This window comes from Pezoporus wallicus, unplaced genomic scaffold (assembly GCF_028554395.1).
Source record: "Pezoporus wallicus isolate ANWC-B61680 ecotype Strahan unplaced genomic scaffold, APGP_CSIRO_Pwel_v1 contig_8226, whole genome shotgun sequence".
Lineage (NCBI taxonomy): Eukaryota > Metazoa > Chordata > Aves > Psittaciformes > Psittacidae > Pezoporus > Pezoporus wallicus.
The window spans coordinates 96,459-116,145 of NW_026635187.1; the positions used below are offsets into that span (position 1 = coordinate 96,459).

Here is a 19,687-nt window from a genome sequence, read left to right on the forward strand (position 1 = left end):
AAGGCTGAGCCTTCCCTTCCCAGCCACCGGATACTTCCTGGCCTGAGCTGTGACGGGTGTTAGGAACAGTGTTAACCGTGTGCTTGACAGCTCGAGATAAAGCAAACTGCACCCATCTGCTGTGCCAGTCATGCTTTGCACTGCTCCACTGAATGCGTGTGCTGTGTCCCTTGCTGCGTGCAGGTGAAGAAGCAGATTTTGGATGAGAAGATCTACTGTCCTCCTGAAGCCTCTGTCCTGCTGGCCTCATACGCTGTCCAAGCCAAGGTAAGCACAGGGGGATGCTCCAGGGGCCTGCTGGCTTTGGGTTGGGAGGGACCTGAAAGCTCCTCCAGCTCCAATCCCTGCCACGGGCAGGGACCCCTTCCACTAGAGCAGCTTGCTCCAAGCCCCTGTGTCCAACCTGGCCTTGAACACTGCCAGGGATGGGGCAGCACAGCTGGTGATGGGTTGATGTTGCTCCTTTACTGCTGTATCCAAAGGCAAACCAGCCGTGGGACTTAGGGTTTGCTGCCCCCCCAGAATACTTGTCATCATGAGAACCACTTTAGTTTGAGTCTGCATCTCTGCCACATGATGTTATTGCAGTGTTAAAGGGCTCTTCCTGGCTTTTCCCTTGATCTTGGGTTTGATCTTGGCCGTTTGGCCTTGCTAGGCAGAGGAAGACATCAGCGGTCACCAAATTCCCCTCATTCCTCTGCTGTGGAGTCTGTGTTTTGCTGAGGATTTATTTAGGAGAACATGGATTTCCTGTCTGGAGCAGGCAGCCTTGGACAGCTTGCAGCAGCCCACAGCAGAGGGAGCTGCCCGAGGTTGGGAAGTCGAAACGTTCTAGCAGGACGGGAAGGAATTTATCCTGTGTATGCACAGCATGTCCTGCTGCTGAATTAACAACTCCTGCAGCTGATCTCCAGTTGGTGTGTGTAGAGATGATGTCTTTGGGAAAGGAGTGGGTCTGATCGCAGCCCAGCGATGGTACTGCTGTAGCCTCCTGTTGCAGGCAGTCCTAACTCTGGACTGGGATGCAGGGAGGTGTTTTGGCTCACAGGACCTCAGGCTGGTGGCCGGGCCCTATCCCTGTCCTTGAGGAGCAGCAGTTTGAGAGGAGCAGGGTGGCTCTGGTCTGTGAGACCCCTTTAGCTGACAGTGCAGGACAGGGGGTTTGGCTCTGCTGCCTGAAGAGAGGGCCTGGTCCAGGCTGCTTGTAACCAGGGGTTGTCCTCAGTGTTCCCCCATGCCTTTTTCTGCATCACAGAACCATTGGGGTTGGAAGGGACCTCTGGAGATCATCCAGGTCCAACCCCTTGCCAAGGCAGGGCCACCCAGAGCAGGTCACACATGGAATCACATAGGTTCTGGGGTCCTGGGATGGTGGGTTTGGGATGTCTTCAGAGAGGAAGATGCCACCAGCCCCTCTGCAGCCTGTGCCAGTGCTCTACCACCTCAGCTGAAAGTTGCTCTTGCTCATGTTGAGGTGAAACTGCTTTAGTTTACGGCCATTGCTCCTCATCCTGTTGCTGTCATTGCCATATAATGGGCCTCACAGCCCATCAGTTGTGTGCAGGCTGCAGCCCTGGGTGATGTGCACTGATATTCTTTGGTGATGAATGTTTGAATTTACTAGGAAAAGGTTTTCTCCTCGTTGTCAGAATATTGATGGAGCCGTGTTTTGTTGGAGAGACCCATCAGGGGAAGGACAAGTTGCTTTTCCAAACGCTGCTGTTTGAGTCCAGCATTCATCACTTATTAGAGTGCCTGAGCACACACTTGCCTTTTCCTCTGTTGACCTGCTGAGCTGAGGATACGGAGGGGATGACATTCCCTGTTGCAGGAATGAATAAACCATTGAGTAGATATCGAGCGCTGTTAACTCTTGGCTGTGACAGCTTCTGCTCGTGTGGCTGGGAAGAGGCTGTGATGTGGTTCAGGGCTGTTGTACCAGCCCCTTTCCCTTCTCCCAGCTCAGCTGCTGCCCTTGGGGCTCAGTAGCACACTTGACGTGCTCAACACTTGGCTGCAGTCAGAGCAGTTCTTTTAACCTTGATTCTGCACAGAGATTGTGATGCCCTTTCTGTTCTCTGCTAATGTGCTTTCATGTCAGCATCAGACAGCACTTTTCCTTGCTGCTCCTGCAGACTAGCCAGGCTCCAGGCGGGGTTTCCCCTCCTTCTTGTCCTTTTTCAGGCAAGGAGGAAGCTGAAAGCACATCTTCAGTGTAGAATTGGGGAGAAAGATGTTGCAGGTCATCTCCTTCCCAGTTCAATAGGATAAACGTGTCCTTCCTGGTCAAGAGAGTGGCCACTGAGCACAGTAATTTCACTAACAACGTGCTGATCTGCATGATTAGGGCCATAACAGCCTGACATAGAGGTGTGTGTGCATCTGATAACAGCCACTTGACTGACAGCCAGCTTGGGTTGGGCTGTTGCTGCACTCCTAACTGCAATAACAAAGGGAGCACGGGGGTCATTACAATAAGCCCTTATTTATTTCTGTGTTAGGGGGCTCATTTGGGGAATTACTGTGTTTCCCTCTAGCCCTGGTTCAAACCAGCCACGCTGCTTTCAGGTGGTGGATATGGTTCAGGTTTTAAATAGCCTGGGGTCTACTGAGACATGCACCCAGCAGAACATGGGGATGTCCAGGGGTGCTTTTGTTTCTTGCCCCTTAAATGCAGATCCCTGCTTGCTGCAGCCCCCTCAGCACTTCACATCCTGTAGCACTGTAAAGGGCTCTTCTTTGCTTGCATTTTAGTTCATTTTCCTCCCAGACAAGCAATACTTGGTGTCAATAGCTTGAAGCTGAACATGCCAGTGTTTATCCAGGACAATAAGCCAAGGGTATGAATGAGGTAAAGGCACTTTCCTTGGGTATCCGTGAATATTAATCGTTGTTCTATTAACAGGAGCTGCAATTCCAGGACAGTTTTGAAGTGCTGATTTAACTGAAAAGGTCTTTAGAAGTATGTTTGCCAAATCATTTCCGCCAACATATACTGCAATACTTAGAGCTGTTTGTTGATGTTTGACTTGTGGATAATCAGTGTTCTCATCCAGGCTCCTCAGTACAAATATTCCTTTGGGACACAGCAATGTTTTTCACCACGTGCAAATCACATAATCCATACTTAGTCTTGGATCTCTCTGGTAGATCACAACCCAATATAATCACATTAATCCTCTTTGCTGTTCTTTTCATCACCTACAAGTGATTTATTTCCTGCCTCTCCAAGGGTGTTGGAGTTGTTTTGTTTGCCAGCACTACGTTGTTACGGCTCTTCCCTTTTGATGTGGGTTCAAGGGATGTGTACCTGCAGCATGCTGGTCTCTGAGGACCTCCAAGCATCTGTGGAGACCTTGGAAAACAGCTGAAATCCATGGTGGTTTTGTTCTGTTAATTGAAGTCTGAGTCAGTGTTGATTGTTGCATGCTTCCTTTGCATCTGCACTGGCTGCAGATCAACATCTGCCTCTTTAATCCCTGCTTCTCATCTCTGAAACAAGGGTGTCTGTGGAGATGTTTGATGCTGAGCTCTGGTTTCAGTGTACGACGTGCTGGTTCTGGTGTTAAAAGGAGGCTGGTATGGAGCTGCCTGACCTAGGACATGACCACCACATGCGTCTTGGTCTTGGTTTGAAAGATTGTCACCATTTGGTACTTCTTGAGCTGAGGTTCTTCAGGAAAGCAGTGACTTGAGCACACATCACCGTGCCTTGTGTAACTGGGGAGCGTTACTGCAGAACCCTGCTTGCAGGTGAATGGAAATCACAGCGTTCCATGGACGTGCCTCACATCCACCGTCCTCCTGAACTTGCTGGCTTATTCGAGGTGTGGGTTTCTGGTGCTTTCCTGCTCTTTGAGGCTGTCCAGGAGGTAAATCCATTCTCCCAGGCACAGCAGGAGCGCTTGGCTGTTCACTCTGTAGCATGTTTGTTTCTCAGTCACTTCATATGCTCAGAAAGATGCAAATCTGAACAAATAGCCCTGATTTCTGGCTGCCCTTCACAAATCCCAATTGGGGTCCGTGCCGCAGTCGAGCAACAGACCCTCTGGCAGAAAAATTGGCACCTTAAAGAAGTCTATCCAAGTCCTGTGTGTTCTGTCTTCCAGGAGGGTGGTGTGCAGCAGCAGAAAAACTGCCTCACCTCAACCACTGGCATCAGACAGTCTTTGGGGACAGGTCTTTGTCTGTATCTTGACTCCCTGTCTCTATACCAGGATGACAGCAAGGATCCCTCTCCTACAGAGTCTTTCCCTGTATTGGAGGAAGTGTTTCCTGGGCATGGTAACCAGAGTGGAATAGAACTGTTGGAAAGGACTTACAGCAATCATCTGGTGCAAGTGGAGGATGTAGGATCGATGGTGGACACAGGCTTGGTAGAATCAGTGGAAATCCAGTGCTGCTCAGGGCTTTACTTCAGTGTTAGTCTGTTCCTGTCCTGGAGGATGCATGTTTTGGGAAGGAATAGCTTTATGGTTGGATTCAATGGTCTTAAAGGTCTCCAACCTAAATGATTCTGTGATTCTATGATGGTGGACACTGGCTGGAGGGTGGACATCAGCCAGTGGTGGGCAGTTTGTTGTGCTTCCACCTCTGCTGCATGAGGAGGATGTCAGTTCCTATCAGCAATCAAATAACAAAGCGAATCTGGTTATTAAACCCATCGAGCAGCCTCTGCTCTCTGCTGCAGGAGGGTGTGAGGTGTGGGGTGGAAGTGCTGTTTGCTGCCTGCCCACGGGGTGGATGTGTGGGGTGAAGCGTGTTCCTTGCCTGTGGTGTTAAGGTGGGGTGAGCACAATGTCTGTGCTTCTTTGCAGTATGGCGATTACGATCCCAACGTGCACAAGAGAGGCTTCCTGGCACAAGAGGAGCTGCTCCCAAAGCGGGTAAGGAGCTTGGCTGAGAGGAGTGGTGGCTTTCCAAGGCCTCTGCACAGAGGGTCTATGTGGGGCTGTCTCAGGGGTGCCTGGGGCTCGGGTGTTGCTGGCTCAGTGTGACCTGGTCTCTGTCTCCCCACGTGTCTCAGGTGATAAACCTGTACCAGATGACTCCGGAGATGTGGGAGGAGAGGATAACAGCCTGGTATGCAGAGCACCGGGGCAGAGCGAGGTGAGTGTGTGCTGCAGTGCTGCCTCAGGGTCAGTCCCATCAGGACCACAGGGTTTGGGGAGCTTGGGCAGGTGATGGATGAGCTCTGCTGGCAGCAGGGTTAATCCCAGCGCACCTCTGCAGCACACTCACGAAGGGCAAAGGGCTTTCTTTGCTGTCCTCAGGTCAGTGACAGGGTCCTGATGCTGTGCAGAGGGCAGGGAGGTGAGCAGCCCTGCTGCCTGGGGTCAGGGTGATTTGGGAGCCCGGAAAAGAAGTGGGGAAGTGTTATTGCTGCCTCAGGTGGAAAACTGCTCCTTGTCAGGTGGATAAGCCTGAAGTCAGATGGATCCTCCCAGCCAAGGACTTCCTAATTATGCCCAAGGGATTGGGAGACAGACAAAGCAAAGCTTGAAGTGCTGCATCTTTCAAGGCCTTGGCAGCCATTAAGATGCTGGCAAGCTGCAGAGTGGGATTTGCTGTTGGACTTTATTGATCTTGCCAGCAAAGACAGGATTGACCTGTGTGATAGACACAGTCCAGGTTTTAAAGCTTGTGAGTGCTTAGGCTTAGAAGGAGCAGTCATGCCTCTCTCCCTGATCCTGCTGAACACTGTAACGCTGACCTTTCTTTGCCTGACAGAGATGAAGCTGAAATGGAGTATTTGAAGATAGCTCAGGACTTGGAGATGTATGGAGTGAACTACTTTGCTATTAGGGTGAGTGCACGCTGTGGGACGTGTCTGCTTGCTGGTGTAGCTCTTGTGTTCATCTTTTGTGTTGCTGTGGGATTTGGAGCTTTGGAGAGCCAGCAGACCTGGGAGATGTTGTTGCAGCGGTGCTACATGGCTGGAGGTGAAGAGCTGCTCCCACAGGAGCTCTTCTTCTTACAAGATCAGTGTCAGAAGCTGTGTCATGGAATCCCAGCCTGGTTTGGGTTGCAAGGGACCTTAAAGTTCCGATCCTGTTCCGACCCCTGCCACGGGCAGGGACACCTTCCACTGGAGCAGCTTGCTCCAAGCCCCTGTGTCCAACCTGGCCTTGAACACTGCCAGGGATGGGGCAGCCACAGCTTCTCTGGGCACCCTGTGCCAGCGCCTCAGCACCCTCACAGGGAAGAGCTTCTGCCTAAGAGCTCAGCTCAGTCTCCCCTCTGGCAGGTTAAAGCCATTCCCCTTGGCCTGTCCCTACAGGCTCCTGTCCAAAGCCTCTCTTTAGCTTTCCTGTGGACCCCTTTAGGTATGGGAAGACCGTTACAAGCTCTTCCTGGAACCTTTTTCCAGGTCCTTCTGATGCTTCCAGAAGCTATTCAGATGCACAGTGCTGGTGGGTTGCTGCTCAGGGCTGAGTGATGAAGCTAGCAATGGGTCATGTCAACCCTCCTAGTGGAATTAAAGGGGTTTCTGCTTTTTTCTTTCCTCCTGCAGAACAAAAAGGGCACCGAGCTGCTCCTTGGAGTGGATGCCTTGGGTCTTCACATTTATGACCCAGACAACAGGTTGACCCCTAAAATCTCCTTCCCATGGAACGAGATCCGCAATATCTCATACAGCGATAAAGAGGTAAGGCCAGAGCTCAGAAGCTGAGCTCTCTGCTTTACTCTGTATATTGCAGTGTACCCACTATGTATTCCAGTGTCTATATACTGTTTTATGAAATAGCGAGGTGTTTTCCTGGTGAGAAGAGCTCTTGTCATCTCATTACATCACCGGGGTTTTCAGGCTGCCAGGCTTGGCATGACAGCTGGAATCTTTTTAGGAAGTTGGGTAGTTTAAACCTGCTGTTGGGGTAGATACTTATTAAATCCAGAGCATAAATATGAGTCTTCTGAGTCGTTGGCCACCAAACCCAGTTGGGAACGGCAATGGACTTGGCAGTGGAGGGTGAGCTGATGGGCTCGGTTTTCAGTCTGAGACAGCAGCTCAAGGGAAGGAGCTGCCTCGTGGCGAGGAAGAAAATGAGTTTCTTAATTAGAAATGGTTTTCTAAGCTAATGCTGATATTGATCAGGGTGGAAGCTGAAGGTTCCTCATATTTATTGCACGTCTTGTGCAGTTCTGTGCGCAGTGAGGCCGTGCTGGAGTTCTTGTCTAAGAATGAAGAGCTTCCCAGCTCTGCAGGACAGCCCCACGCTTGGTGACTTCCAAGGGCTTTCCTGCCTGTGACAGACGAGTGCAGCAGCAGCTGCCTGCTCAGTGATTGCCTCAGGAGCCTCCCTAACCAGCTCCTGACACAAGGCTGTAACAGAGCTTTCTCCTGGGAGAAGGGACTGTTACCTTCCATCAGGTCACTGATCTGTGTAATGAAGTGACCACGAGTAGAGCTGACATGGTAGTAAACAGGCTCAACAGCTGGCTATGACAGCTCCATCAGCAGCAGAGGGCTTTGATCCAGCCCAAGCAAGACTGGCTCTTTACCTGGAGCTGCAGTTCCTCTCCTGGCTGTTGCTTTCCAGGCCTGGTAGGGCTGTGCTGGAGCCTCAGTCCAGGGACGTGCACTCACATCTGCCTGTGTGTAAGTCTAAAGGTTGGCTCTTAAACTGATGAAACAAAGCCCTGCCAGGGCCAGCTCTGCCCAGCCCTGGTCAGGCAGTGCCATGGCTTGACAAACAGGCCTGCTTTAATGGACACAGACTGCTCGAGTGCTGTCTCAGCTGGGTGGTTTTGCAGTGTGTGGCAGAGTGATGGAATACAAGCGTGCTGCTAAGGAATGCTGTGCTGTGAGCACTCCAGCTCTTCAAGTGCCCTTTTAGCTAGTGCAGAGTTACCTGTCTATGCAGGGGTTGGGTTGCTGGAGTCTGGTCATGCCACCTGTGTCCTGCTCTCCAAGCCATGGCTGGAGCTGTTTGGTTGGTACCTAGAGTGTGAATACAGAGAGAGACGATACTGGAGTTCAGAGTGACAGGGCTTGTGACAGGGCTGACTGCCAGAGACCAAAACCCTCCTGGGCAGCCCTTGTGAGTGGAGGTGTCACTGGGCAGGGCAGCAGCTCCTGTTGCTGTGTTCCTTATGCAACCTCCTACCCACCATCAGGCACCTGAGCTGGTTCTTCCTCCCTTCCTCCAGAAGCATCAGGAGTTCCTGCTGTAGTTTCTCTGTTCTCTGGAGCAGCAGGAGAGCAGCATCCTGCCTCCGGAGGTGCTAGGCTGCCTCTGCCCTCTGCAAGTTGCTGTGTTGCAGCCTGTGGGTAGACAGCACTCTCATTGCTTCTGTGGCCTCATGTTTGTCTGAGCAGAGGGACAGTTGTCTCCTTGCTTGCTTTTGATACTGATTCTCTTGCTTGGCTAAAAGCCACAGGGACAGCTCTCAGCCTTGTTTGTCTGACACTGCTGACCTCCTCCGAGCCAAAGCTTTCAGTAAGACATTTATAGCTGTGTCTTTATTAAATGCACTGCTCTCTGATAACTCTCTCCCTCTTTATTTTTCCCTTTTCAGTTTACCATTAAGCCATTGGACAAAAAGATTGATGTTTTTAAATTCAATTCATCAAAGCTGCGTGTGAATAAGCTGGTAAGTCTCCAGACGGAGTCATTTTTATGGGCTGCAGCAGTAGTTTCTGCAGGCAGTACGAGGCAGTGTTCTTTTGGGGCTTTCCTTGGAGCAGGCAGAGGCAGTGTGCTGGCCTGCCTGGGCTTTAGGTGTCATTTGGTAGCAGTTACTACTGAGAGGCTCGAGAAGAGGAAGGGGCAGCTCAAGTCAAGCTTGTTCACAGAACATCTTTCCCCCCTCTCCTGTTTTCCCTTGCTGAGCCCTTGGGTTGACCTGCACGGTGGAAGCACTCAGTGAGTAAAACCTTCTTGTCACCTCATCCTGTGGAGCCAGGCTGAGAGAGCTGGGCTGGGTCAGCCTGGAGAAGAGAAGGCTCCTGAAGGGGAGACCTTAGAGCAGCTCCAGTGCCTGAAGGGGCTGCAGGAAAGCTGGAGAGGGGCTTGGGACAAGGGATGTAGGGACAGGCCAAGGGGAATGGCTTTAACCTGCCAGAGGGGAGACTGAGCTGAGCTCTGAGGCAGAAGCTCTTCCCTGTGAGGGTGCTGAGGCGCTGGCACAGGGTGCCCAGAGAAGCTGTGGCTGCCCCATCCCTGGCAGTGTTCAAGGCCAGGCTGGACACAGGGGCTTGGAGCAAGCTGCTCCAGTGGAAGGGGTCCCTGCCCATGGTAGGGGGTTGAGCTTTAAGGTCCCTTCCAACCCAAACCAGGCTGGGATTCTGTGATCTTTTTTTCCAGATCCCCTTTCTTCTGCAGACCTTTCCCATTCTGCCCTATGATGTAGATCTCCCTGTTCTGGGACCATTGCCAGGCACAGTCCTGGCTTTTGCTAGGCTGGTCCCCTCTGAGGACACTCTCCTTGTACAAGGATGGGGGGGGCTATGTTGAGCATCCGTGTTAGAGACCAGCTTTAGCCAGTGTTGTGAATTTGGTATCTGGAGGAGCTTTGATCCAGGTCCTGTAGTAGTTGTGCACCGTCGCTAAGTTGCATGAGGGTCCTTTGCTGTCCTGGTGGAGCCTGTCCTGTACTTCCCATGCCTTAGGGAAGTGGGGCTTCCTGACATAACCACATCCACTGCACCACGTTCATAGTGCTGAAGCTCCTGTGACTCCAGAGAAGCCATTTGTGACCTGTGAAGTGAAACAGCAGATGGGCTTGTGAATCAGTGCTTTAGAAAGGAATCCCAGTTTAGAACCTGCTGTTCTTGCTGAGAAGAGCTTTCACTCTCTTGTGTACCCATCCTTTTGCTAACCCTCCTCTAGTATTGCCACCTCCTGTGTCCTCCTTGAGTACCAGAGGAACCCATGGTGGTCCTCAAACCCTTCAGCAAAAGTATCTGGGGATGTTCAAGGAGGTTTTTTATAAAATGGAATGGAAAAGGTTTTTCTTCCTCTTTTTTTGTTTCTTTTTTTAGTCTCAGTGCTTGACACATGCACTTGAGAGAAGGCACAAGTTGATCTTGAGCCTAAAGAAAGGGGGGCAGTGAGGACCAGGGAGCTATGGTAGGGTTTGGGATAGTGGGTGGAGGTGCTTACAAGCACCAGACCCAAGCAGCTGTAGTGGCTCTGTGTGTCAGGAATACAAACCACCTCCTGGTCGTCATGTGTACAGCTCTTTCTCTCCGCTCTTCACCCTCGACTGGAATAGATTCTTCAGCTGTGCATTGGAAACCACGACCTCTTCATGAGGAGGAGGAAGGCAGACTCGTTGGAGGTCCAGCAGATGAAAGCACAGGCCAGGGAGGAGAAAGCCAGGAAGCAGGTGAGAGACATCTCCTGTAACCAAACCGTGAGCTGAAATCAGAGCTGCAAATGAACTCGGGAGGGAGCAGTCTCCAGAATGGCATCAAGCACTAGGAGCAGCTTTGAGGGAAGGGCCTGTGAACATCTTGTTAATAGACTGCTCCCGGCTCGCCAGCCATGCCCAGCTTGGCTCTGCAGGCCAATGGCAGCCCGCATCCAGCCCCTATACTGGAGCACAAAACTGGGATGATGGGAGGGAAGAGCTGCTCCGGGTGTCCTGCAGGTGTGTGCACATCTTCCCCGCCTTGCTTTACCCCTGGGCTCCGTGGCTGCCAAGCTGCCGTGTGAGGGGGTATTTGCTTGTAGGGAAAGCAGAGGCTGTGAGGGGGAGCAGTGCTTTGCTGAGGTTCTTTGCCTCCTTGTCTAATTGCCTGCTGATGGAATGCGCGCCGGGGCTGGGGCATGCAGCTTGCATGCTAATCTGCTGCTGGTCCCCTTTAGCTGCCGCAGGTCAGCCCAGGCAGTGAGAACGCCTCTTTGGAGGCACCAGCGTGGAGGCAATGAACATACATCAGCAAATTGGATTGTCTGAATCATTGTTTTCTGCTCGTAGACCTTTTCTACTCCCTGAAACCTGCACAGCTAATCTGAGTGCTGGTGCTTGGAATATAAATGGCCCTTTTGCAATCAAACCACTATATTGCAGCAGGAGAAACCGGAGCAGCCACTTGTACCCAGGAGGGCCTGATGCTCAAGGGACTGTTAAGTTAATGGGTTTGAGCATGGCCGCAGAGGTGGCTGCATGGTGCTGAGCTTGGCCTTGAGGTGCTGGGCTGACCTGGAGATGTGGCGTGGCTTGTCCCACAGGCACCTCCTGAAGCAGTTCTCCTTCCTGCAGCTCATGGGGCAGGAGAGGATGGGACATGAGTCACTGAGCAGAACTAGGCCAGCTCCTCTGGGAATGGGGATTCTTGCTTCCTCTGGTCAGTAAGGAGTTGGTGCCGTGGAGCAAAAGCTCTCTGTGGAAGGAGCATTGAGGTGTCCAAGTGCTGGTGGCTTCAGGGGCAGGTTTATGTGTTGGAATAACATGAGCAGGACCTGGGATCTGTGCTTAGCTGGGCTGCTGGGAGAGGTGAGGGTGCTGAGGGCCAGCAGGAGCTGGGCACCTCGCATGAGCTCTCCAACCCAGAGCACTTGTGCCCTATGGGAAAGGTCGGGCTCCTGCTCAGGTTGGCTGCCCTGCTGTAGCCACTGTGCTGCTGCCTGCTCTCCTCCCTCCCCAGCACCCGCAGTTAGGAGCTGGTTCTGGACCGTCCTTTTGTATTGGGAATTCTTGTTAATGGAGGTCCTGAGTGGGATGCAGATCATAATGATAATTAATGAGGGAAACCTTTAAGAGAAGGCAGCAGAGCTGTTTGAGCAGTGGGAGTCTCACTCTCAGAATACAGTTGGTGTCCAAGGAGCAGAGATGTGTTTTGTCACACTTATTTCCCTTATTAAAGCCAGCGGGTGGCCTGTGCCAAGCTGTGAGTCCTGCCTGCAGTGGGGATGCTGATAAAACACCCAGTCTGTCCTGCTGGAGGGATTAAACGTGGTGTGCTTATCAGCCCAATGGCTCCCTTTGGGCTGTTGGTTAGTGGAGAGGCAGTGGTTGGGCACATTCTGTCTGCACAATGCTCTCAGCATCTTCTGGGAAGAGGTGGTGGATTCTGGTGTGATGTCTCAGCATAGCTTGGGTGTTCCCCTCCTGGGGAAGCATTGCTGTTTCCTGCAGGTGTAGCTGGGGGAGAGAGCTCGTGTACCTGAAGATGACACCAAGTTGGCCTACTGGAGGGCAGGAGGCTCTGCAGGGGATCTGGACAGGCTGGATCCATGAGATGAGGGCGATGGGATGAGGTTCAAAAGGCTCAGTGCTGGTCCTGCACTCGGGCCACAACAACCCCATGCAATGCTCCAGGCTTGAGGAGCAGCGTCTGGAAACTGCTCATGGGAAAGGAGCTGGGGGTGCTGATTGATGGAGCTGAACGTGAGCAGCTTGGGCCCAGGCAGCCAGGAAGCCACCAGCATCCTGGCCTGGATCAGCACCAGTGCGGCAGCAGGGCCAGGGCAGGGATTGTGCCCCTGCACTGGGCACTGGTGAGGCTGCACCTTGAATCCTATGTTCAGTTTTGGGCCCCTCACTGTAAGAGAGACCTTGAGGTGCTGGAGCGGGGCCAGAGAAGGGCAGTGGAGCTGGTGCAGGGCCTGGAGCCCAAGTGTGATGGGGAAGGGCTGAGGGACCTGGGGGGTTCAGTGTGGAGAAGAGAAGGCTCAGGGGGACCTGATGGCTCCCTACAAGTGCCTGAGAGGAGGATGGAGCCAGGAGGGGCTGGGCTCTGCTCCCAAGGAACAAGGGATGGGACAAGAGGAAACGGCCTCAAGCTGCCCCAGGGCAGGTTTAGATGGAGCTGAGGAACAATTCCTGCCCCAGAGGGTGCTCAGGCATTGGAACAGGCTGCCCAGGGCAGGGCTGCAGTCACCTTCCCCGTGGAGATGAGGCCCCAGTGCCATGGGGCAGTGGTGGCCTTGGCAGTGCTGGGGAATGGTTGGACTGGATGAGCTTAAAGGGCTTTTCCAGCCTGCCTTGTTCTATGATTCCATGATGTAGGAGCTGGCAGAGGTGGTTGCATGCTTTGTGCCCTCCCCTAGGAATGAGTGGAGGTGATGTTTCAGGCCCGCTGGGTTAGATGCCTGATCCAAAGCAGGAGCTCTCCACATCCTCCAAGCTCCTGCCTTGCCGTGTGTCTGTACTTGGTGTTTGGAAGATGCTCTCAGCCTGCCCTTAAGCGCAGCCTTGCTCTCTGGTCAGTGTGCTGTAAGGAGCTCTGCGGGTAGCTGGAGCTCTTGGGACCTTCCTTGTGTGAGCCTGCCCTGTGAGGCAGTGGAGGGGGGAGCTCTTTGGTATGCAGTCACCTGCTTGGGTGGCTGTGCTGTAGGGAACAGCCTGATAGGGCTGATAGGATAGGGCTTGTCTCAGGAATGGCCCTTTACAAGGGAGCTGAATATGTCAGGTCACCCCCATGTAGTGAAGCTCCCAGTGTTGATAAGCAGAGAGGAGGCAGCAGTGCAGTCCTGTGCTCTAACCACACACAGTGACCGTTCCTCATGCTATGAAAAGCCTTTCTAATGTGTATTGTTTCTCCTTGCTTTCCCCAATCCCTCTCTCCTAGATGGAACGGCAGCGCCTGGCCCGAGAGAAGCAAATGAGGGAAGAGGCTGAAAGGAAAAGGGATGAGCTGGAGAGACGGTTGATGCAGTTAAAGGAAGAGGCAACAATGGCCAATGAGGCTCTGGTAGGTTGTTTCCTGAGGCACTGCAGCTTTTCCTCACTCTTTCCACTGCCAAAGTGTTTCAGGAGGCACGTTGTGACTGTCCTGTGGCTGTGCAGATGAGGCCCTCAGTGCTATGGGTTAGTGGTGGCCTTGGCAGTGCTGGGGTTGGACTGGATGAGCTTAAAGGGCTTTTCCCACCTGGTTGATTCTGTGATTCTGTTCTCAAAGTGCTGCTGGTGGATGGTGATCAGGAGGGTGGATGGAGGGACACAAAGGAGGATGATTTGGAGCAGAGCCTGGGCACATCCAGGTCTTGGCTGCAGAAGCTGCAGGCTTGCATGGAAGGGAGGGAGGGATTCTATGGGCAACCATGTGGAGCGAGCAGCTCAGGGCTCTGCTCCGGAGGCTGTGAGCACATTTGGGGGGACGTTCAGTGTGCTTGATGGCTCCATGTGCCTTGTTTCTCAGATGAGGTCAGAAGAGACGGCAGACTTGCTGGCCGAGAAGGCGCAGATCACGGAGGAGGAGGCCAAGCTCCTGGCTCAGAAGGCAGCTGAGGCTGAGCAGGAGATGCAGCGGATCAAAGCCACGGCCATCCGGACGGAGGAGGAGAAGCGGCTGATGGAGCAGAAGGTGCTGGAGGCAGAGATGTTGGCACTGAAAATGGCCGAGGAGTCGGAGAGGAGGTCAGAGGGTCCAACCTTGCAGCTGCCTCTGCTTTGCTTTCCAACCCCCTTTGACTTGGCTGAAAGAGTGGCTCATGCCTTGAGTTTATCCATCCGAGGGTGTGCAGTGAGCCCTTGGCCTCCTGTGCGTGTACAGCAGTGCGTGGCCCCAGGGCTGGCTGGTTTCTCCATCCATCTCTCTCTGTCTTGCTGTTTGCCACAGCGGGGCTGTGTCCCGGTAGGAAATGGTGCTGGTAGAGCAGTGGTGGCCCTGATCTTCCTCTGGATTAGAGCTGGAGACCTGTCTCCAAAGCCTTCTTTTGGGAGGGATTCTGTGATGGGAGCAAGGAGAGGGGCTGTCAGCAGGGAAGAAGGTCCCAAGGCCCTTGGTGTTCTGCCTCCTGTGCCTCTTGTGCCCTGACAGCAGCAGCTCTACTTTGGGGTAATTTCTGCAAACACCCACTGCATTCCTCAAAGTATGTGACATTAATAACACTTGTGGTTGTTTTTTCCTCTGGATGGTAGATCTACATTCCCTATTCCCTCTTTATTCCTGTTTACCTCTGTTTTTAGTTCTCCTTCCTGGTGGTGAGCTCTCTGTTTCAGGTTAGCCTTGAGCTAACCCCTAGCTCCTGGAGTCCTTGCTTCTTGTTAAACCTGGTGTTTCCATCCTCTTGATACCAGAGCCCAGGTCCCATGGTGCATTTGGTAGTGAGCAAGTAAAAGATCATTCTTGTTTCCTTCCAGCTGATTACTCCTTTCCATGTGAGAGCTTGTTTGGCATCAGCCCTTCTGCTTGGATGAACGCTGCCCTTGTCCATCTCATCTTGCCTTGGTCTCTATCTTACAAAGTCTACACTCAGAATTCAGTCCAGCAAAGAAAGCACTCTTCCTCCTTTGGCTTTCTCTTTGGGGGGCAGTCCTTGAGGGTAAATACTAGTCCTAGAATAGCTGGGCTCTAGTGGTAGGCAAATCTTGGGTGCTGCTTCCTTTTTGAATGCAGCAGATAATTGTTAGTGGAGGGTAACTTGTCAGAGAGCTGCCTCTCCTGCTTTAGGTCTGAGCTTAACTTTTGAAGTTCTCCCTGTCCTGGTGCCTTAGTCCACTTCTCCAGCCCTTGGCCTTGCTCACTGGTGCTCACACAGCCCATGGCAGAGCTGCCCCGTTGTGGCTCGGAGTTCTGTGCTTATTGAAACATCCCACGTGTCAGAGGTTCTGCCATTTCCCTTGCTCCAATGATTTCTTAGTTTAGGTCTTGTTGGGGGTCAAATCTCAACCTATTGCACACCTACACTGTGATGCTGCTCCTCCAGCTTCTCGTTCCTCTCAACTTCCATCTGATAGTTGCCTTTTGCTGTATGTCTGTAGGGCGAAGGAGGCTGATCAGCTGAAGCAGGATCTTCAGGAGGCCCGTGAGTCTGAGCGGAGAGCGAAGCAGAAGCTGTTGGAGATCACCAGCAAGTCGTCATACACAGTAAGAGCGAGCTGGATTGTAATCCCCAGCCCCTAAATGTGCCCTCCTCTGTAACCTGGAGGAGTCTCCTGTCTCCATCCCATCGGTGGAGGGATACAAGCTGTCCCATTGCATTGCTGTTCAGAAACCCTTTGCAGCGCTTGCTCCCTCCATCCAGACACCCCATCCATTACTTTGCTCTTTGTTGTTTTCTTTCTCCCCCACCTGCCCTGCCTCATGCTGCAAGAGTAAAGCAGCTGCTGGAGAAATTAAAGGCAGCAAGTGTAGAATCCATTTAACACCCAGGTCAGGGCCGCACTTTGCTAGCACGTGTGGAGCAAACAGCCTTTAAAATAGGGTTAAATACTGAACAGAGGTGTCCTGATCCTTGTTAGGTTGGATAAACATTGTTCAGAAGCTGTACATTCATTCTTTGGCATAAAGTGGCCACTGTGCCCCTGTGTGCTGGAATTAAAACCCACTTCCTTGAAGGGAGACAATTCCATGATTGCCCATTAAGATTTCACACCTTCCTCTGCAGCATCTGGTCCTGGTTGCTGAAACTGGCCTAAATGACCATGGCTCTGTTCTGTCTGGCAGTTCCTTTCCTTCACTTCTCTAATGCTGTACCTGCAGGCTCCTTCCCATCCTCTGGGAACTTCTGAAGAGTGGATTGAAGAGGATGGAGGTGAAGGAACCTGCTTGAAGTTCCCTGCAAAAGCGTCTCAAAGCTTTTCACAGTTGCAGAGATGGGAAACAGGCAGGTGCTGTAAGCTCTGGGACACCTCCAGGGCTTGCTAAAGCTTAGCTTGGAGTGCTCCTTATTTTACAAGTGTCTAGGATTCTGGGATCCTAGTTCTGGAGCCCTCAGCACAAGAGGGATGTGGTGCTGTTTGTGCCCATATCCAGGTGACAACTCCTTGCTGGACTCTTCCATCCCCTGTTGTGCCTGCCTTGCTTCTCCTGTCCCCTGTGGCCCCTCCCATCTCTCTGCTATGTGAGCCAGAGTAAGATTCTCACTTCAAAGCTGGTGGCCTGAGGGATGAAGCAATTTGAAAGCTGCTGTTGGGAGACTCATGTCCCTCAGGTGAATGGCAGCTCTGCCCAGCGGTGCAGGATTCCAGCTCCTCTCTTCCGTAATGAGAGTATAACACTGAGCTTGATCTTTTCAATGGTACCAGGGCTTGTGCTGTGTCGTCCCCTGGCACTGAGAGCTAGGCAGGACTTCCCTCTGGAGGAGCAAGAGCAAGGGAGGAAGCAGGGAGTGGATGGATGTAGAATCATTAGGTTGGAAAAGACCCTTAAGGTAATTGAGTCCAACCATTAACCTAGCTGTATGTTGCAGAAAAGGCAAGAAACATATATATATAGCTATGTATGTATCTTTTAACTTTCCATTATCTAATGCTGGTCCCTTAAAGCTTGTTTCAGTGTCTTTTTAGTCCTTGAAGCTCAGGCTGCTTCTGTGATGTGACTGGTAGGTGATGCATGAGAAATGAGACGTGAATCTGAGTCTCAGATCGTCAGGGCTAGGAGAACAATTCATTCCTTACTCACTTGGCAGCGGCTCTTCCCTCCTTCACTGCCCTTCAGGTACCACTCAGGGCAAGACTAAAGGCACTCATCTCTTCTCTGATCTGCTGGAAGCAGTAAGTGGCTGTCTTGGGCTTGCCCAAATCCTTGAGCAGTGAAGGAAAGGCAGTGGCAGTGCAAGGAGCTCTACCTGCAGGGGAAGCCTCATGACATGACTTGCTCTGTGCTTCCTCTTTCTCTCCTGCTCTGTACTCCAGAGGGATGTCCACTGTCACCTGTATTCATGGCAGGCAATTGCTTTAATGCAGGAACAGGGTTATGCAGTTTGCTCCAGGTGAGGAGACACAGAAGGAAAAGGTCTGTGTCCCCTTTGTCACCCTGTGTCCCTGGATTAAAAATCTGGGCGCCAGCTGCAAGACCTGCCCAGGATCACTGCCATGGCAGGGAGATGTTTGCCCCAGACATTAAGCCACGTCTTTGAAAGTCTTCAGTTTGCTCTTTGCTGTTTTTTCCTCCCTCTTCCTCGCTGCTCCTGCTCTCTAACTTCTACACCGTTTGTTTTGTTGCTTCATGGAGGAAGTGGCTGGTGTAACCGTGACAGATGGGTACCTGGGTTTAATGATTGCAGCAGCTGAAATTCCTGCTCAGATCCGACTGCTGCTCTTTGGGGTTTATTCTTCAAAACAAAGCCCAAGTAGCTTGTGCTGAAAAGAAATGCTAAAGGTGGTTTGAAGGCCACCAGCCCTGTTGTGAGCATCCTGCCCAGCACAGATCCTAGAACCTCACATGGGAAGGGCTTTGCGAACACCTCGGTGCCTTACAGGGATAGGACTTGAATGTCAATGGGATGCAAGCACTTGAATCAGGGAAGTGCTTTGGCAACCTGTCCCTTTTCCTTTGAGACTGGGATTTAGGGATTCAGCTGTCCCTTTCAGCCCTGCTCTGCAATTAATGTGCTCTGTGCTAGCAGCAAAGGGCAGGCAGAACTCCTGCCTCCTTGGTGTGAGTCTAACCTGTGCTCCAGCCAGGCTGAGCAGTGCAGTTGGAGGTCCTTGTCTCTGCTTGTACTGGGTGTTTGCTTTCCAGCTCTGCCTCTGCAGCAGACATGAAATGTTGTTCCTCTCGCTGTGTCCAGCCCAAGAGCGAGCAGGGGATGAGCCCTGGCTACTTGTGAATTCCAGGCTGGTGGTGAGGGAAGAGGCAGGTTATGTGCAGAGTAAATCTGTCACCGGCCCGGCGCTGGCGGCTCCTGTTGAAGCAGAGCTGGCTGCAAACAATCCCTGGAGTATCCCAAAGAGGAGGAATGAGGGAAAGAAAGAATCAGCTGAAGCTCAAGAGCTCGTGTGCTGGAGCAGGGCCCCTAGAACCATCCTATCAGCTTTTGGTGCGTGCTGCCAGAGCAGCCTCTGCAGCACCGTCCCCAGCACCCCCTCGTCCAGGCTGGCTTGGGCACACTGTTGTCATTAAAGCAAGCATGAATGTCTAGCAGGGAGGTGGGTGACCTTTTGGGTGCCAGGCTGGATTAGTCCCATCCAACACGAGGGCTGAGCACACTGGCAGCAGTTGTGACTCAGATCCTTGACGTGCGCTGCTGCTTGCAACCTCATTGAGTGTAGTGCAGGAGCAGAGTGATGACTGGAGGCAGGATGCTGTTCCTCTGCTGGGAATGAGCCCCTTTGTTAGAGGTGTGACAGGAATTTGGACTGAGAGAAGGGTTGTTTTTTTAGGGGAAGATGAAACGTGAGGCCTGGCAGTGTGTGTGTGTCAATGGGGGTATTGCAGCATCATGCAGGAGGGAGAGAGTCCCAGATCCCTGCTCTGGTGCAAGGAGCAATTCCCGGTGTTATCTCTGCATTTCCAGCTGAATCTGGCAGTGGTTCCTAAATACTTGGAACATCGGTGCATCTCCATGGTCCTTGCTGGAACTGCTGCCTGAGTTAACCCTTGGGGTTACGTTGGTCTTTGCTCACGCTGTGGGGAGCTGTGAAGTGCAGGACTCTGCTGTCATACAGGATCTGGCATTGCCACTGTTCACAGCTTGTGCTTTTTAAATCTCTAACGTTAAATAGCTGTCAGATGTCTCCCAAAAGGCAGCTTCTGACTGACTTTAAGTGGCACAGCAGCGATAAAACCTTGATTTTGCCAAGTTCTGTCAATAGATTTTGAAGGCAGGAGGTGTCTTTCTCCTCTTCACTACCACAAAGAGCGGAGTCCCAAAGGAACAATAGAATGGAAGAGCAAATTGGAAATGGAGCAGGGGGTTCTTCAAGCTGATCCAGTGCTTGGTGTGCTCACCATCTCCTGTGTTAAAAGATCACCAGCAAAAGAGCAGCCTCATAATCTGTTCTCCAGAAAGTTTGAGGTTGATTCAGGCAAACAGGGTCGTGGGCTGTGCCACATCAGGAATCCCAC

At 52.2% G+C, this 19,687-nt stretch overlaps 1 protein-coding gene across 7 annotated transcripts in view; it reads left to right on the forward strand.

The window, feature by feature from the left end:
• NF2 (NF2, moesin-ezrin-radixin like (MERLIN) tumor suppressor) overlaps positions 1–19,687 on the forward strand; it is a 46,047-nt gene that overhangs the window by 14,501 nt on the left and 11,859 nt on the right. For 6 of the 7 annotated variants that reach the window (XM_057410903.1, XM_057410853.1, XM_057410862.1 and 3 more), the window contains exons 4-13: positions 184–267; positions 4,818–4,886; positions 5,027–5,109; positions 5,731–5,806; positions 6,515–6,649; positions 8,521–8,595; positions 10,219–10,332; positions 13,523–13,645; positions 14,093–14,310; positions 15,658–15,763. In XM_057410903.1, the coding sequence (XP_057266886.1) occupies positions 184–267; positions 4,818–4,886; positions 5,027–5,109; positions 5,731–5,806; positions 6,515–6,649; positions 8,521–8,595; positions 10,219–10,332; positions 13,523–13,645; positions 14,093–14,310; positions 15,658–15,763 (1,083 nt within the window). The remainder of the gene's footprint in view (positions 1–183; positions 268–4,817; positions 4,887–5,026; positions 5,110–5,730; positions 5,807–6,514; positions 6,650–8,520; positions 8,596–10,218; positions 10,333–13,522; positions 13,646–14,092; positions 14,311–15,657; positions 15,764–19,687) is intronic. The other variant, XM_057410893.1, reaches the window with a different exon arrangement.